Source organism: Chelonoidis abingdonii, chromosome 8, assembly GCF_003597395.2.
Source record: "Chelonoidis abingdonii isolate Lonesome George chromosome 8, CheloAbing_2.0, whole genome shotgun sequence".
In the NCBI taxonomy this organism is placed as follows: domain Eukaryota; kingdom Metazoa; phylum Chordata; order Testudines; family Testudinidae; genus Chelonoidis; species Chelonoidis abingdonii.
Genome location: NC_133776.1, coordinates 46033047 through 46048447, shown reverse-complemented (window position 1 = coordinate 46048447; position 15401 = coordinate 46033047). Strand labels below are relative to the sequence as shown.

Sequence of the window (15401 nt, the reverse complement as noted above, 5' to 3'; positions counted from 1 at the left end):
ACTCAGGGTGAGACTGACAAATCAAACTTTGTGCTCAGGACAGCCACTGACTCTAGATGCTTACAAATTCCAGCAGATGGGATGGCGGAAGAATCCCAGGGGAATGAATTCTACGACTGATTCACTGTTTTTCCTTTCTATCTATCATGTATATGATCTGGAATATATTGGAATATCTGTATTGTGTTCCTTCACTAGATGTACTTTAATGAACACAGGATGGCGTGGAGTGTTCACAAGTCCCTGCAGCCAGGTGGTTAGCTGGCTCTGTTACCTGTGGCCAAGGCTTGAGTCAGTCAGGTCCCTGCCAAACAAGATAAAGGTTGTAGAGCACATTGGCCCTTCTCTACTTGGTCTCACATTGATGTTTAAATGGCCCACTGCTGTAGCAGCTAGAGGCTGATTGGAAAATTTTAAAAAGTGACAAGAGCACCCACCGTAGGCTGCTGTTTGGGCTATGGAGAGAGAGGATACCTGAGCTTTTGGTTTAAAGCTGAACTAAGAACGAACATTTTACATCACAGTGTGAGGCTCATGAAACATCGTCTCTGAGGCACTATCAAGGGCGGTCAACTCTAGACATACACAGGGCTCTTATGGATCAGATCCAAAGCCCCTGGAAGGCAACAAAGATTCCCGTTGATGTCATGAATCTTTGGCTCAGGCCCGGAGTTAATCCAGCCCCAGTCCTAAACTGTTCGACCCCCAGAGCTATAATGGGTCTCTTCAGCTGAACATAACTGCTGATTTTGGGTACAGGGTGAGTTGTAGACTCTCAGTCTTTAGAGATGCATTCAATGTGCTGTGGATAACGAAGACTGGTTTAAAGTGAAAAGAGGCTTTGCTCACAGCAGTCCACACTTCTCAGGAGGAACTGCAGACTCTGGGGTGGCCTTAAAGAGTAACTAAGTAGAATACTGCAGTATTCTACCCTGTAGGTGACAAAGATGGGTAACAGTTGCAAGATTAGCTTTCAAACAGATATGTTTGCCCTCAGCTGGGTTGCCGGGGTGTCTGTCAGGGCAGCATTTGGTCCTGTGGAAACACTGTACAGAGCTGTGCTGTACAAAATCAACTTGCGTAAGGTTTTGACACGTCGGACCTGGTTTGTGACGGTTTTTCTGACCACGTAAGTGTTCTAAATGGGCTACTATAATTGAACATCGTCATTTAGAACAATGCAAGGAAAGCAAAGCCCGGGTCTACAGGAATGTTCACCTGAAACACAAAATGTACGCCAGACATCTTGTCTTTGTTTCTACTTTACTGAAAAGTCTGGCTCAACATTAATTTTATTTATTTATTTATTAGCAAGAGATCGTCATATTCATAAAAAAAGGTTAAAAAGGCAGATTTTCTCTTAAGACTTCTATGCTTTATATAGAATTATTTTGATGGCAAATCTAAAATGAACCACACACATTCTTCTGCTCTGTGTCTGTCTCTAAAGCTTTATCATGCCTTTCTCTACGTAAATTAAACACTGAAGGGTTTTCTACAATGAAGCTGAAAAAAACAGACAGCAAGACACTGTTTCTCTCAGGTGGACTTTTTATCTTGCCCAGATGAAGAGCACGGTCAATATGGGTTAGATTGTAATGATGGTGTATGGGGTTTTCATCACAATTACAACTAATTTTCATGGTGGCTGCAGACTCCTTACTGCAGTGGTCTGTGATTTATTTAAAAAGTGTCCAGAAAGATTCTGATTCTGTTGCAATCTGGGGGACAGGGGAGTTCTAAATTCCAAGCTGCTGAATAATACTCTATGGGAAGAATTCCTCACAGGTGAGTTAATGGTTACACAAACATGGCCACGGGAGATTGAAAACATTTCAACCCTAGCTGCCAGTAGATTGTGCCTTAGTGTAGCAATAGCCCCATTTTGTTTGGCCATCCCAGCACTAAATGGAAGCACATACAACGCTTGCGGCATCGTCTGTGATCTTACATTGACTTACACATCTCTGGTGCACACACTAGCAGAAAGGGTGCAGGTTCTAGTCTTGAAGGGAATGCTGTGCCTACCTCTGACCATACATGACTTAGAGCTCGGGAGGTGACACTCAAATCAAACGATTTCCCCATTCCCTAAGAGCTGTTCAGGGACAGCTAAAGATCATATCACATCGTCTTTCCTGGGGGCGGGGAGGTGAAATATCCTGGGTTGTGGCCAACATCCTTTCCAGTACAGGCTCTTAGGTGGCATGTGGGGTGTTGCAGAACACAAATGGTGACTACGTTACCCTGCGTCAGTACAGTGCTGTCAGCAGTGCACCTCATTCCGTTATTCTAATGCACTTTTGGAGGCGGGAGTATCACAGGCTGGATGCAAACCCACACTCCATGTTGTTCCATAACAAGGGCCAACAGTTATGAATCAGGCCCTGTACTCGCAGTAGGGTAGGGACTCTATCCTCATCAGTGTTTGTGCAATCTAAGTAAAAATACCACCGCAGGACGCATGTGGGCATTTAGTCTTCTCTCTCATTTTATCATGCATTCCCAGGAACTGGGATTAATGGAATTTCTCCAGCCATCATTCAGAAATCTCTTGACATTCACCATCTGTCCTCATCCCTTTCCCATCACTTGGGATTTCTGGTGTACTCACTAGCATCCTGGAAGTCCACATCATTCCCATTGTAAGCATTGCGCAGTCGGTTTGTCATGATCTTGAGCTGCATGATTTGCTGACGAATGGTCATATCTGGCTTGGTGATGTCCACCTCTACCTCTGGATTATTAATCTGATTGGCCAGACCATCTCCCATCACCTCTGGTAAATACCTACACAGGAAATCAATTTGTTCACATTGTTTTCCCCAAACAGTAAATTCTCCTTTTGGTATTACAGTTGCCATTACAACTGATAATCTACCATCTACGAGAGGGAGAGCTTTGCAGCTTGGTAGTATCATGATTGTATTTACAGTAACTCCTCGCTTAATGTTGTAGTTATGTTCCTGAAAAATGTGTCTTTAAGTGAAACAATGTTAAGCGAATCCAATTTCCCCATACGAATTAATATAAATGGGGGGGGTTAGGTTCCAGGGAATTTTTTTTGCCAGACAAAAGGCATTATATACATTTTAAACAAGCAATTTAATACTATGCTGGGGATGGGAGTAGTGTGCACGTGCTGTATGTTTACAAACATATGGTAAATACAGTACACTACTATAGTTGGGAGGTAGAGGAGGGAGGGGGAGCCTGCACACCGAGTCCTCACTCCTCCTCGCCCCAGGCTGGGGCAATCAGCTGGCTTGCGGTGTTTAGGGGGCAGGAGGGAGGGGGGAGGAGCGAGGACTGGGTGCGCAGACTTCCCCTCCCCCCCCGCCTCCTGCCAGGGCAATCAGCTGGCTTGCAGCGTTCGGGAGGCAGGGGAGGGAAGAGAAGCCTGAGCCCCGAGTCCTCGCTCCTCCCTCCCCTCCTGCCCCCAAGAGGCACGCAGCCAGCTGATTGCCAAGGCAGAAGTGGGCCGAGGAGGGGAAGAGCTGAATCTGCAGGTCGCCGCGGGTGGGAGTTGCTGTGGGGGGGGGGGGAAGGTAGGGAGGGTGCCAGCTGTGGAGAAAGCAGGCAGCCAAACAACGTAAGAGTGAAGCATTGCACAACTGTAAACGAGCATGTTCCCTAATTGATCAGCAACGTAACAACGAAACAATGTTAACCGGGACAACTTAAAATGAGGAGTTATTGTACTTGTGTTCCAATCGCAGCCTCACGTTTCAGGTTCGTTTGTCTTTCTGCTCATACTCCTGCATTAGTGTAAGGTGCAATCTGAGCTCTCAACTCTGACTACAGAGATCTCCCTCGCAGTGGAAAGAAAAGGGCTGGATTCAGGTGGCCCACACAAGGCACTGAACACAGCTGTGCTGGGGGGTCCATGGTTGGCAGGGCAAAGGGAGGCGGGAATGGGTAGGGAGGAGGCCAGCGGATTTGCCACTGTATGTGCAACCCAGAGCGTACAGTGTGCCTCTGTCTCCCTCTAGTGGTTGGACTGCCTCTTGCTACCAGCTAGGCACTAACCGACTTGGGTATTTCAGCTGAGGCAGTATAGTCTCACTCTTTTAGTGCCAGAGATCCCAGACTCTGAGCCACGCTGCTGACACCGACCCCAGGGACATCATGCAATATAATGACCCCCTGGGTCTCTATTTAAGGCTACATCTGCCCTAGGGTAGCTGCTATGGAGTGTCTCAACTTCTGAAGGGTAGGATGTCCCAGCACCCCTGGGCCTAGGTCAACTCTGTGCAAGGCTGAAGATCTGGTCCCATGCTGGCACCAGTGACGTAGCCCACGTGACATCCAGCCCATCACACAAGAATGGGGTTCATCACCAGATGGAAGATTTAAGAAATTGACACATCATGACGGACTCCATGACAGCACTGGAACTACTGGATTCACTTCCTGATATGATTGACAAGGCAGCTGGGAAACCCTTATACCCAATCAACTGGGAGCTGGCTAGTTAGTCATTAAAGCTGCATTTCTCCCAGCTTAATGTCAAGCACTTGAAAAAAAAACCTTTGGCATTTTAATGCCTGAAAATATTTTAAAACCCAAGGCCCAGATTCCCAGCTGTCATAGATTAGGCTACTCGGGGATGGTAACAGAGTTATGATGTTTACAGCAGCTGAGGATCTGGCCCCAAAACAATGTTTTAAGTGTAAACCATGGGCACAATGTATTTCTATGGTGGCAGAATTTCCAAGGGGTGAAGTCTAAGAGGGAACAGTGCATAAATGGGTAACTAGGTAAATGTTTGCAATTCCCAGCAGTGCCTCTGCATTTCTTCCAAAGTGAATCTGTCCATTCTACTAACAGCATTTAATGCCTTTTGAAAGTGTGTGAAGATTCTGTGCGTAATTTTGTGGCAAATGTGGTTCGATGTTTAAAAGTCTGAAATGTGGGAAGAAAGCAACACATTTTAAATTCAAGGCATTCATTTCTCAAGTACTGCCTCTGGACAAGGGTTAAGCTTTGCACTTGTTCCTGAGAGGCTGGGGCTGAGCCCTTTAAACTGATGGGAGTTGACAGCAGGCCCAGTTCTAGGGCTGAGACTGAGAGGCCCACAAGGGGTGTGGCAGCCACAGCCAGACTCCTAAACAAGTTGTGCATTGGGCTGACTAGCCCTGGGAGTGCTCAGAACCAGGGCAGAAGGAAGAGAAAGGGGATCCGCCCGTAACTGTGGTGTGCAGCCGCTCAGAGGGTGAAGAGGAACTCACACAAAGAAGTTCCTGACTGCCCTGATCAGCCCTCAATGGATCCTGATCCTCACACTGCCCCCAGCTGGGGCCAGGGAAGTTATTGCGACCTTAGAGACTCCCAGTGAATAGAGGACACAGGATTAGGGTTGAAGCAACTGAGGGCGAGGCTCTTGAGGGCAACCATATTTTAGTGAAATGACATCTATAATGGAGTTTAAGTCACAAGCTGTGAAGCTTCCTGGGGCAGGGATGTGGGAAGAACTAGCTTATCTCTGCACCTATCTTTATCTTCTCTTTCTGGTAGCAGCTTTAAGGTCTAGTATGGAGATTTTTTGCTTTGCTTCTCTACACCTCGTCCTTACCTCCCCTTGGCCATTCCGTTCCAGCACTTGTCCTCGTTCACCGAGCTGGATGTTATTTTCTCATTGCAAATTGTGCTTGGAAGGGCAACCCAGTAATCTTTGATGTCTCTCAGCTTCCCTTTGGCATCAGAAACCTGTAAGATGGAGGGAGAATCTGGACCCAAGGAAACACCTACTAAACCCCAGAGGCTGGGTCGTCCAGCTAGGTGGTTCTAGCTCATTTATTTGACAACACAGAGAGAGCACTGCTGATTTTTCACGTACAGGAAAAGAGCACTAACTTTACCTTAAATAACAGTCCTCAGTCCAAGGAGCTGGCCAGCTGAGGCCAACATTTACATGTGAAGGACTGTTCTGCTGTGTTCATCTGTTTTATAACAGTTGATATTAAAGGTATGTATCACAATGATGTTCTGGCTCCTTCCTAGCCACGCCCATTAAAGTAGACACAAGGGAAGAGATTAGCTGAGCAGGGCCACAAACCATTCCTTAAACAAGAGCGGGTATTGTGTGATCCTGGAATGAGGGCCCAGGGAGATGGTTTGAGAGTGTGGGCAGCAGGCTGAGAACTGGCTGCAGTGGGCAGGACAGGTAACAGGCTCTGATGGGCAGATAGAGACAGACTCAGGAGGCCTGGACAGGAGAAACAGGTCTGGTAGGGCAGAGGGCTGAGCAAGGGAAAGCAGCCTAGCAGGGAGGCTCGGAGTGACACAGGGAGCTGCTAGGAAGCAGGTGCAGTAATCTAGTGCTGAGAAGCTGAGCCACAAGCAGCTGAGGGACAGCAGGGAACAAGGCGTTGGATCAGCTCTGTCAGAGAAGAGAGAGGATGATCACAGCCTGTTGTCCACAGAATCAGAAATGTCCAATAAAAGACAAGGACCAACAGTGCAGCAAAGCTGCAGAGAGACAACATTGAAGCTACTCCATCATCATCATCAGGAGATGATGCCCCAGAGCACCAACGACAGTGCACGATCATGTTTAAAAAAACAAGGGCTGGACCTTCAGAGAGAGAAGCAACTTAGAGCAGTGATGAAGTTCAGCAGGGTGATGCACAACTGCCTGTTTTGGAGGAAAGGGCTGGCTGGCTTGTGCTCCTCTCTGCTACTGATACCCTTAGGGACCAAACCTCTTGACAAGCTTGGGGAGTCTGGTGCTACGAAGCTGAAACTCAGCAGCCAGAATCCTGTCTTTAGTTGAGTCTTCAGTGGGACAGCTACAGGTCAGTAACATTTTCTACTTAATAGGCACATCTAAGGGTTTATTGGGAAGGCACCAAAGGCTAGAGCGTAGCCGAGGGCTTGCTCTAAGCTTGTGTTATACAGACCACACCACCCGATCCCAAACAGGGTTCGTGCTCACAGCTCTCAGTAACACCCTGCCATCGGGTCAGCGACGATCCCGACACATGACACGGACAGACATGATGAGCCCACGATTGGAGCAGGTAGTTTTAAATATTCCAATGGGGAAATGTTTTATAAATTCAGAGAGACACTTACTAGCTTCTCCAGTCCAAGCCCGGAGGATTTATCGTCGTTGACAGCTTTTCCCCTTCTTTTCTTATCCTCTCCACTGGATGCTTTTGTGCTGATTTTGGGATTTCCACAACCTTGGAAAATCTGAAAAAAACCCAAACCAAACCAAACATTCCTTTATATTGTGGTTCAATAGCTTTCCCCATTAACTAGTGCTGTGTGTTTATTACTTTTCCTGTTAAATAATTCTGTCTGAATTCCCCATTTACTTCCATTCACCTGATCTTTTCAATTATGACCTAGTTTTTAGACCTGTCACCATAGTCTATATTAAAAAGAGAAAAATATTCTAGCAATTTTGCATTTTTCCTTCCATGATTCTAAAAATTCATCAGGTCTGAGACGAAAAAGCCATGCAACCCTCCACTTTCCCTACAATACAAAATGAAACCCTCCCCGTGTATTGTCCAAACAAACCACAAGTGCAAATGGCAGCTATGTGGTAATCTCACTGGCTCAACACTGCCAATTTAACACAAGAACACAAATCATCACTAATTCACCTGGTAGTTCATGCTGGTAGCATCACAGTCTGCAAGGACTGTTACCAAGCTGGATGTGAGAAGAGAGGGAGGGACAATTACTTTCTGTTCATAATTACACATGAGCAATTTTGAGACATTTGTTTCTAATGCACCTTATTGGACTCTGGCAAGAGCAGCACGGCAGCTGATTGATTACCTCAGCGCTGAGGCAGAGGCCTGCAATGCTGGGGTCTAGCTCTCTCCCACAGCTATTCTACGGAGTGTACTCTCTAATATTAACCTTTGTAGATTTCCAGTCAAACATTAATATTAAAATAACTAACAATTCTCGTTTGCTCTCACTGACACCAGTGAACGGGTATTAATGGTTTATTCTCTGCTATGGTTTATGAAGCAATAAACTGGTTTAGATAGTATATTACATGTAGGATAAAAGATGGCCTTGTGTTTTTACAAGCTGGTGAGTAAGTAAAGCAATCTCAGCTACTTTTCCCAGAGTATCAGATTATATTTCAGGGCCATCTATTGTTAAGTTTTAAATGCATACAAATACTGACCGAAATAATATAATTCCTGGGGTTGAAAATTCTGATGACTGGGAGAAACAGCCCAAATCTATCTGGTCTGCAAATCCAACTAGAATAGCTTCACTTTTGAAGGCAGACATGTTCAATAAATATTTATGTTCTGTGTTTGGAATGAGGATGCTTAAGTACTTTCCAACCCATTAATAACAAAGGAAGATGTTAAATAGCACCTACTAGGACTACATTTTTTTAAATCAATAGGCCCGGATAACTTACACCCAGGAGTTGGCTGAGGAGATTTTTGGCCCACTGACGTTAATTTTTTAATAAATCTTGGACTACTGGGGAAATTCCAGAATACTGGAAGAGTGCTAATATTGTACCAATGTTCAGAAAGGGCAAGCAGAGGTAATTATAGGGTGGTTAGGCTGAACATCAACCCCAGGGAAACCTGACATAGGATTCAATCAATAATGATTTAAAGGATAGAAATATAATGAATGCCTATCAGGATGCTTTTTTAAAGGAAAACAGGTCATCGAATAAACCTGATTTCATTTCTTGTTTAGATTAATGGACTTCTGTAATTTGCTCGAACTTAATACTGTACGACATTCAGACTGAAACATTCACACTATGCAACATCAATAAAGCACACATTAAATGGATTAGAAACTGGCTAATTGATAGATCTCAAAAAGTAATTATCAATGGGGAATCAACATCACGTGGGGGTGTTTCTGGTGAGGTTCCACAGAGATCGGTTTAAAGCCCGACACTATTCAACATTTTTATCAATGATCTGGAAGTAAAGATAAAGTCACTGCTGATAAAATTTGTGGATGTATTTGAATACCACCAAATGCAAGGTCCTACCTTTAAGAACCAAGGATAGAGGCCATAGCTTCAGAATGGAGGACTGCATTCCAGAAGGCTGTGATTCTGAAAAGGATCTAGGGGTCATCATGGGCAAACAACTGACCATGAACTCCTAGTGCGATGCTGTGGCACAAAAGGGCTAAAGTTGGCTGTAGAAAGGAGCAGTGAGTAGAAGCGGGGGTGGTGTGATTTTGCCTCTGTATAAGGAAACTGTAGAGACTGATAGTGGATCTGTATTTGCATTTTAAGAGGATGCTGTACAAACTTGGAAAGGGGACAGCAAAAGCAGACAGTGGGGACCCAATCTGTTTAGCTAATCAGAAAGAAGCTCAAGAGGTGACTTGATGACAGTGCCTTCACGGAGAGAAAATACCAGCTATATTTAAAGCTACTAAAGGTCTCTAACCCTGCGGAGGAAGGGAGAAGAACCAGCTATAGCTGGATGTTAAAGCCAGACAAATTTGAATTAGAAAAGAGGCATACATTTTTCACAGTGAGGGCGATTAACCATTGGATCAAACTTCCAGAGGAAGCACTGAAGTCTTCATCTCTTGATGTCTTCAGACCCAGATTGGATGCCTTAGTCCAACACAAGTTACTGGGCTCAATACAGGGGTAAGTAGGTGGAATTCTCTATCCTGTGACATACAGGAGGTCAGACAAGGTGAGCTAATGGTCCTTTCTGGCCTTAAACGCAGTGAATCCGTGAGATTTCCAGCATCCGACTACGGCCTCCGGGTCAGCCCAAGAAAGAAATACTTCAAGACAATACATTCTACGCTCACTAGGTGTTCAGGTTTGGTTCTTACTTCATCCAAACTCCCATCCCTCTTTATTCTCCTGTAAGTAATTACGCAGAGTGACTGAGGTGCTGCTGACTCCATACAGCTCATGTTGGTTAAGCGACGACTATGTGACTAAGCGGTACTCAGCACTTGAGAGGACACAAAGGAAACCATGATCCTCATGCCAAGGCAATTACAATCCAGAAAGAGAGGTGGTGAAAATCAGACACACAGTGCGCTAAAGGGGCCAGCAGACAGGCTTTAAGACAGAGGTTCTCAAACTGGGGATTGGGACCCCACAGGGGGTTGCAAGGTTATTCCCTGCAGGCTCATGAGCTCTTAGCCTCTACCCCAAACCCCACTTTGCCTCCAACATTTATAATGGTGTTAAATATATAAAAAAGTGTTTTTAATTTATTAGGGGGGTTGCACTCAGAGGCTTGATATGTGAAAGGGGTCACCAGTACAAAAGTTTGAGAACCACTGCTTTAAGATACTGCAGCTGGGGTCTTTCCAACAACTTCAATGGTCTTCATTGGATCAGAACCTTTATGAGCAGGTGACAGCAGTACGTTGATGCTTTTTGCATAAGAAGTGAGTTTTAAGGAAGGATTTGAGTTGACAGAGGGTGGGTTGTCACACACTCTGGGTGAGAGAGTGCTGCAAACCAGAAAGCCCAGTAGCTTGAAGTATAAAAAGATAATTATCCTAAAAATATCATCCAGCTGTAAAAATGGCCCAGCCCAAAGTTATTTTCACTGCGAGGAAGAATAACACTAGCAAGTGCAGTTTAACAAGAAAAACAGGACTCGACAGGCTGAAAAGCAAGAAAACGAAGTCTCTAAATATCTGGATACTGTTTCCTTCACCCAGAGGAGGGGACCTTTGATTAGTTATGTTTGCATTATTACCTGAACACTCCATGTCCTAAATGGATTAAGAAAGGGTCTAAGATACATTTACATATGTACAGAGTGACCTGGAGCCACCCTTACAATAATATTACTGAGGTACTAGAAGTGTTCCTGCCAGAATTTAAAATCATCTTTAATCCAGAACCTTAAAAGAAAATCTCCTCAATTCTATTTTCAGCTTTGCCATTAACTTCCACTGCAGCCATGGCTCACTCATTTATCCTCTCTGCCTCAGTTTCCCTATCTGTAAACTTAGGAGTGATAATACTTAAGTTATTTGACTCAAGCATGTTGTGAAGATTAGTCAGTCAGTGTTGACAAAGACCATTGCTAATGAAGCTTTAAAAATATTTACTAAGCATTAAGAATATTTTGCATTGAACGGGGTCAGAAGAAACTTTTACAGCATTATTAGACTGACAGCCTAATGCCTCTCTGCATTCCTGTCTTTGAAACAGGAGATCTGCCTCTTTTGGCATTTTCATTTCTCTCTGCATCATCACCAGGGATCCTAGTTTTCTGTGATAAAACCCCCAAAATTCTCCCTTTCTGTGGATTGGTTGTCTGCTTCCATTTAGATTATTTAGGCTACGTCTTCACTACCCGCCGTATTGGCGGGTAGCAATCGATTTCTTGGGGATCGATATATCGCGTCTCATCTAGAGATATATACCGTGAGGACGGTAGGTAATTCGATCTAAGATACTTCGACTTCAGCTACGTTATTCATGTAGCTGAAGTTGCGTATCTTAGATCGATTTCCCCCCATAGTGCAGACCAGCCCTTAGTGTCACTGGCTGGCTGAGTTCATTTAGTTGTGTATCAGTATTTAATGCTACTGGCTGGATCTCATTGTTATGGCATGCCTTGTTACTAATAGGATGCTCAGGGCTTTTTGTAGGGGTTTTTTGATTATTAATAAAAGCAATCAAATAAATAAATCAATACAAATGGGCTCTGTGGTAGCCAATCCTTTCCAAAAGCATACTCTCATCCTTCCTCAAACACCCAATCAAATCAATGGTTTCTGTAATGTGCTTGGAAGGTCAGCAAATTCAGGCTCCTTCAGACCAACAGAACAGATCTCTGGAGATTTGAGCAGCGTAATGAGGAACCAGGTGCCTTAATTTGGACCTGCAAAATTGTAAGTTGATAAATGAGACAGGTGAATTGAATAGAAGAATTCACTTGTTTTTTGACAGAAGGTCTGTGGGAGGAGGGAGTTTCTTGTAATTTTGGTTCAAGAAACATGGAAGTTTTCAGAACAGGACGCTTGCTCTTTGGTGTTGTGACAAATTCTCCTCCACTTTGTGTGGGTCCTGCGCTTATTGGCGGATTGTTCACCTCAGTGATCTTCCCTTCTTGTGGAAACCACAGTCTGAGTCAGCTCCTCCTGTGTCTGATCAGGAGTTGGAGGTTGGGGGAACCGGCCCGCTCTATCCGGGTTCCAGTGCCCAAGCCCTGTGGATCGCAGCTGTCTATAGTGCTCCTGTACAGCTGCATGACAGCTACAACTCCTGGGCTACTCCCCATGGCCTCCTCCAAACACCTCTTTATCCTCACCACAGGACACTTCCTCCTGGTGTCTGATAACGCTTGTCCTCCTCATCCTCCAGCAGTACACACTGTCACTGTCACTGTCACCTCCTTGCCTTCGTGCTCCAGCTCCTTCACACGCTCTTCTCCTCTGGCTCCTCCCTGCTGACTGGAGTGAGCTCCTTTTAAACCCAAGTGCCCTGATTAGCCCGCCTTCATTGGCTGCAGGTGTTCTAATTAAGTCGCTATCTCTACGCTTCTAGAAAGGTTTATTGGGCTCCAGGTGCCTTGATTAACCTGGAGCAACTGCCATTTGGTTACCAGGGTACTAGGGATTTGTTTAGCCTGGGGCTAGCATACCTGTTTCTCAGTACTTTACTGTAGCCATCTGGCCTTGCCCCATCACAGTGTCTTTAATTTCAGGCTAGATGCCTATGTAACCAAGTATGAATTTGCAGGCAGAAGCTATCAACAGATCCTAAAATAATAGTACATTAGCACACAATTGCTTAATGCAGAGAGATCAAGCACTCCAATGTTAGCACGTGTTGCCAACTCATTTCACTCCAGCAGCTGAATGCTCTTTGTATGCTGAGAAATTGTAATGAGCTTAAACTGTTGCAAGGACATTTAGGTTAGCTAATAGGAAAAACTCTCCAACTATAGGTAAGTTTTGGAATAGGTTTCCAAGGGAGGTTGTGGAATCCTCATCATCTGAGGTTTTTAAGAACAGGCTGGACAAACGCTTGTAAGGGACGGTTTAGGTGTAATCGGTTCTGCTTTTGCACAGGGGGCTGTACTTGATCTCCTGTGGTCTCTTCCAGCCCTACATTTCTATGATCCTGTGAACTCTCTGCTAAGACCTGATTTTAACAAATTACTTAGAAGGCAGCAAGAGTGAGTCCTATTAGCATTGCTGGGAAGCATCCACTCCTCCTGTCCTGAGTCTAGAATCTTTCTTTCCTAGATATATTGTCCTCTTAAACAGGTGCAGGTAGAACACATACATTGAATAATGCATTGTAATGGCAATTCTGTGGCAATCCAAATATTTTATCTGTCTACTTCTTCTGGTGCAAGAACTTTAAAAAATGTACATAAAGTATTTAAAATTTTGTTTTATAGAAATAAAACTAATCCAGCTTCATTGCTGTAGTTTACCGTTTATAGTCCTATTACTGTGGTTATTACAAAACAATTCTTTCAGGGATATAAAAACACAAGAATAATGAAAAACACTTCACGACATTTCTAGATCCATTCATTCCTCTATTCTCTTCCTTATTATAATTGAGTACTCTATTTCTGTGCTATATTGGCATTGTGTTTTGTGCTGCACTGGTATTTCTATCCATCTCTCTGCTTGGTCTATCATTGACTTATCTATTTGCCAGCCAGCTTCAGATTCATTTTCTGTCAGAATCTGTTAGTTACAGCACTTCAGAATCATGGGAAAGGCAGCTGGGGTTCAGGAACACAAATTATTCTGCTGTTAACATCAGCCTCAGTAGCTTGTTGAGAACATTAGAGAAATGGTGCCAGAGTGAATTCTCTCCAGCACGCATTGATACATCCAGCTAATGTGTCAAATTCTGCTCTGAGTTACATCTGTGCAAACCTTTACAGGCAAAGGGTGAATTGTTGTAACTGGCAAGGAAATTTGAGCCAATTGCTATGATGGGCAGGAGGCTATTTTAGGAACACGCTTACTGTAAAGATGAGTCTGGTCTAAAACTTTGACTTGATCATAGACAGACAAAACCACACTGCTCAGTACCTGAGAAAGGGATCTCCCCTCCCCTGCCTTATAAAATGTCCAACTTCTCTGGAAAAATTACCTGAAAATAGAAGCTTGTGCTAACTTTCCACACGCTAGAATTACATTTCCCCCCAAAACGATCGAAGCATCTGAGGATGCTTAAAGACAAATAATCTGAAATAATTTATAAATCTGTCTTTCATACAATGTGACACCAGGGATGTGAAATCACAGTTCCCACAAGCAAAGAGCAACAGAACTAACCTCCATACCACTACTACCTGGACACCAGAGAGAATGGCAGATCAGATGTGGCCAAGAAAATTGGGTCAACCTCGGTTGAAACCTTCTAGAGTTGGTATAGAATTTCAAACCTCAATGTGCGTTTTTCAGATACTAACTCTAGCAGGCTCCTATTATGGTAGTGAAGAACCTAAATATTTGGATGTACCCAGACCTCTGTAATACACATGGAAGTTTAAAAATTAGCCATTTTGGCGGATATGAGATGAAGAAGTACCACTCATTCCTTAAATAAAAAGAAATCTCTAGCCTAGTGTATTTCCAATGCTATTTGCTACATTGCAGGGTCCATTTTCTTACTGAACAAGACGATTTACCGGAGTAATCCCTCCATCATTTTAATTTAGACTAACAGATGAATCAACAGACTCCCTTTATGCAAACAGCAATTTGCAGCCTTTTATAGTTTTACTGTCTGAAATCCAGACTTAACTGTCAGGAGTGAGGGTACAGATGGGAAACAATTCAATATCCAGCCAAGAAGTTTCCCTGAAGGGAGAGGGGAAAAAGGAATGGTGCTCATTGTGGTGGTGCTGGGTTCTGTTTCAAAAGATGAGCATTGATAAAAAAACAATGACACTGTTTGCCGAACATGACTTAAACTGGAATGAAACCACAAAGTGATGAGTCAGATGTTGCTTCTGGGAAATTCTGTAACTATGGATATATGCACGCTTTCCTGGTTAGGCCAGCAACACACATGCCTCTTGGCTGCACATCAGGCTAGCATTTGGGAGTAGTTGTGTTGTGGGATTTCACTGCTTGCAATGTTGCTTATGTTCTGAGTAGTTTTATTCCTGGCGTGGGTGGATCAGATCACATTAGGGGAGAATGAGCAGGACCTTTTCCCTCCCACAATCTAATCACTGAAACAAACTTAACTTGAGAAGTTATTAACATACATCACGCCTATCAAAGGACCTTGTTCTGTGGACCAGATATCAAAAGGTCTCCTTTCCCACAACCAATGAAAGAGAGATTTACCCAGATAGTACCAGTGGTAGCTAGGTGCACCACCTCCTTCTCAGGTAACCACCCTTACCAGTTGTGGGTAGCCCTGTGAAAAACTTATTTAGCCATATCCCTAACATGACTGTAAC

General features: G+C 44.1%; 2 protein-coding genes across 3 annotated transcripts in view; one reads left to right on the top strand and one right to left on the bottom strand.

The window, feature by feature from the left end:
- The window catches only part of GPC1 (glypican 1), a 738496-nt gene that overhangs the window by 1398 nt on the left and 721697 nt on the right, over positions 1-15401 (bottom strand). Inside the window, exons 7-9 of the mRNA XM_032764746.2 lie at positions 7078-7197; positions 5576-5709; positions 2615-2790 (exon numbers count right to left, since the gene is read on the bottom strand). Coding sequence (XP_032620637.1) covers positions 2615-2790; positions 5576-5709; positions 7078-7197 — 430 coding nt within the window. The remainder of the gene's footprint in view (positions 1-2614; positions 2791-5575; positions 5710-7077; positions 7198-15401) is intronic.
- The window catches only part of ANKMY1 (ankyrin repeat and MYND domain containing 1), a 250288-nt gene that overhangs the window by 69909 nt on the left and 164978 nt on the right, over positions 1-15401 (top strand). The window lies entirely within an intron of this gene.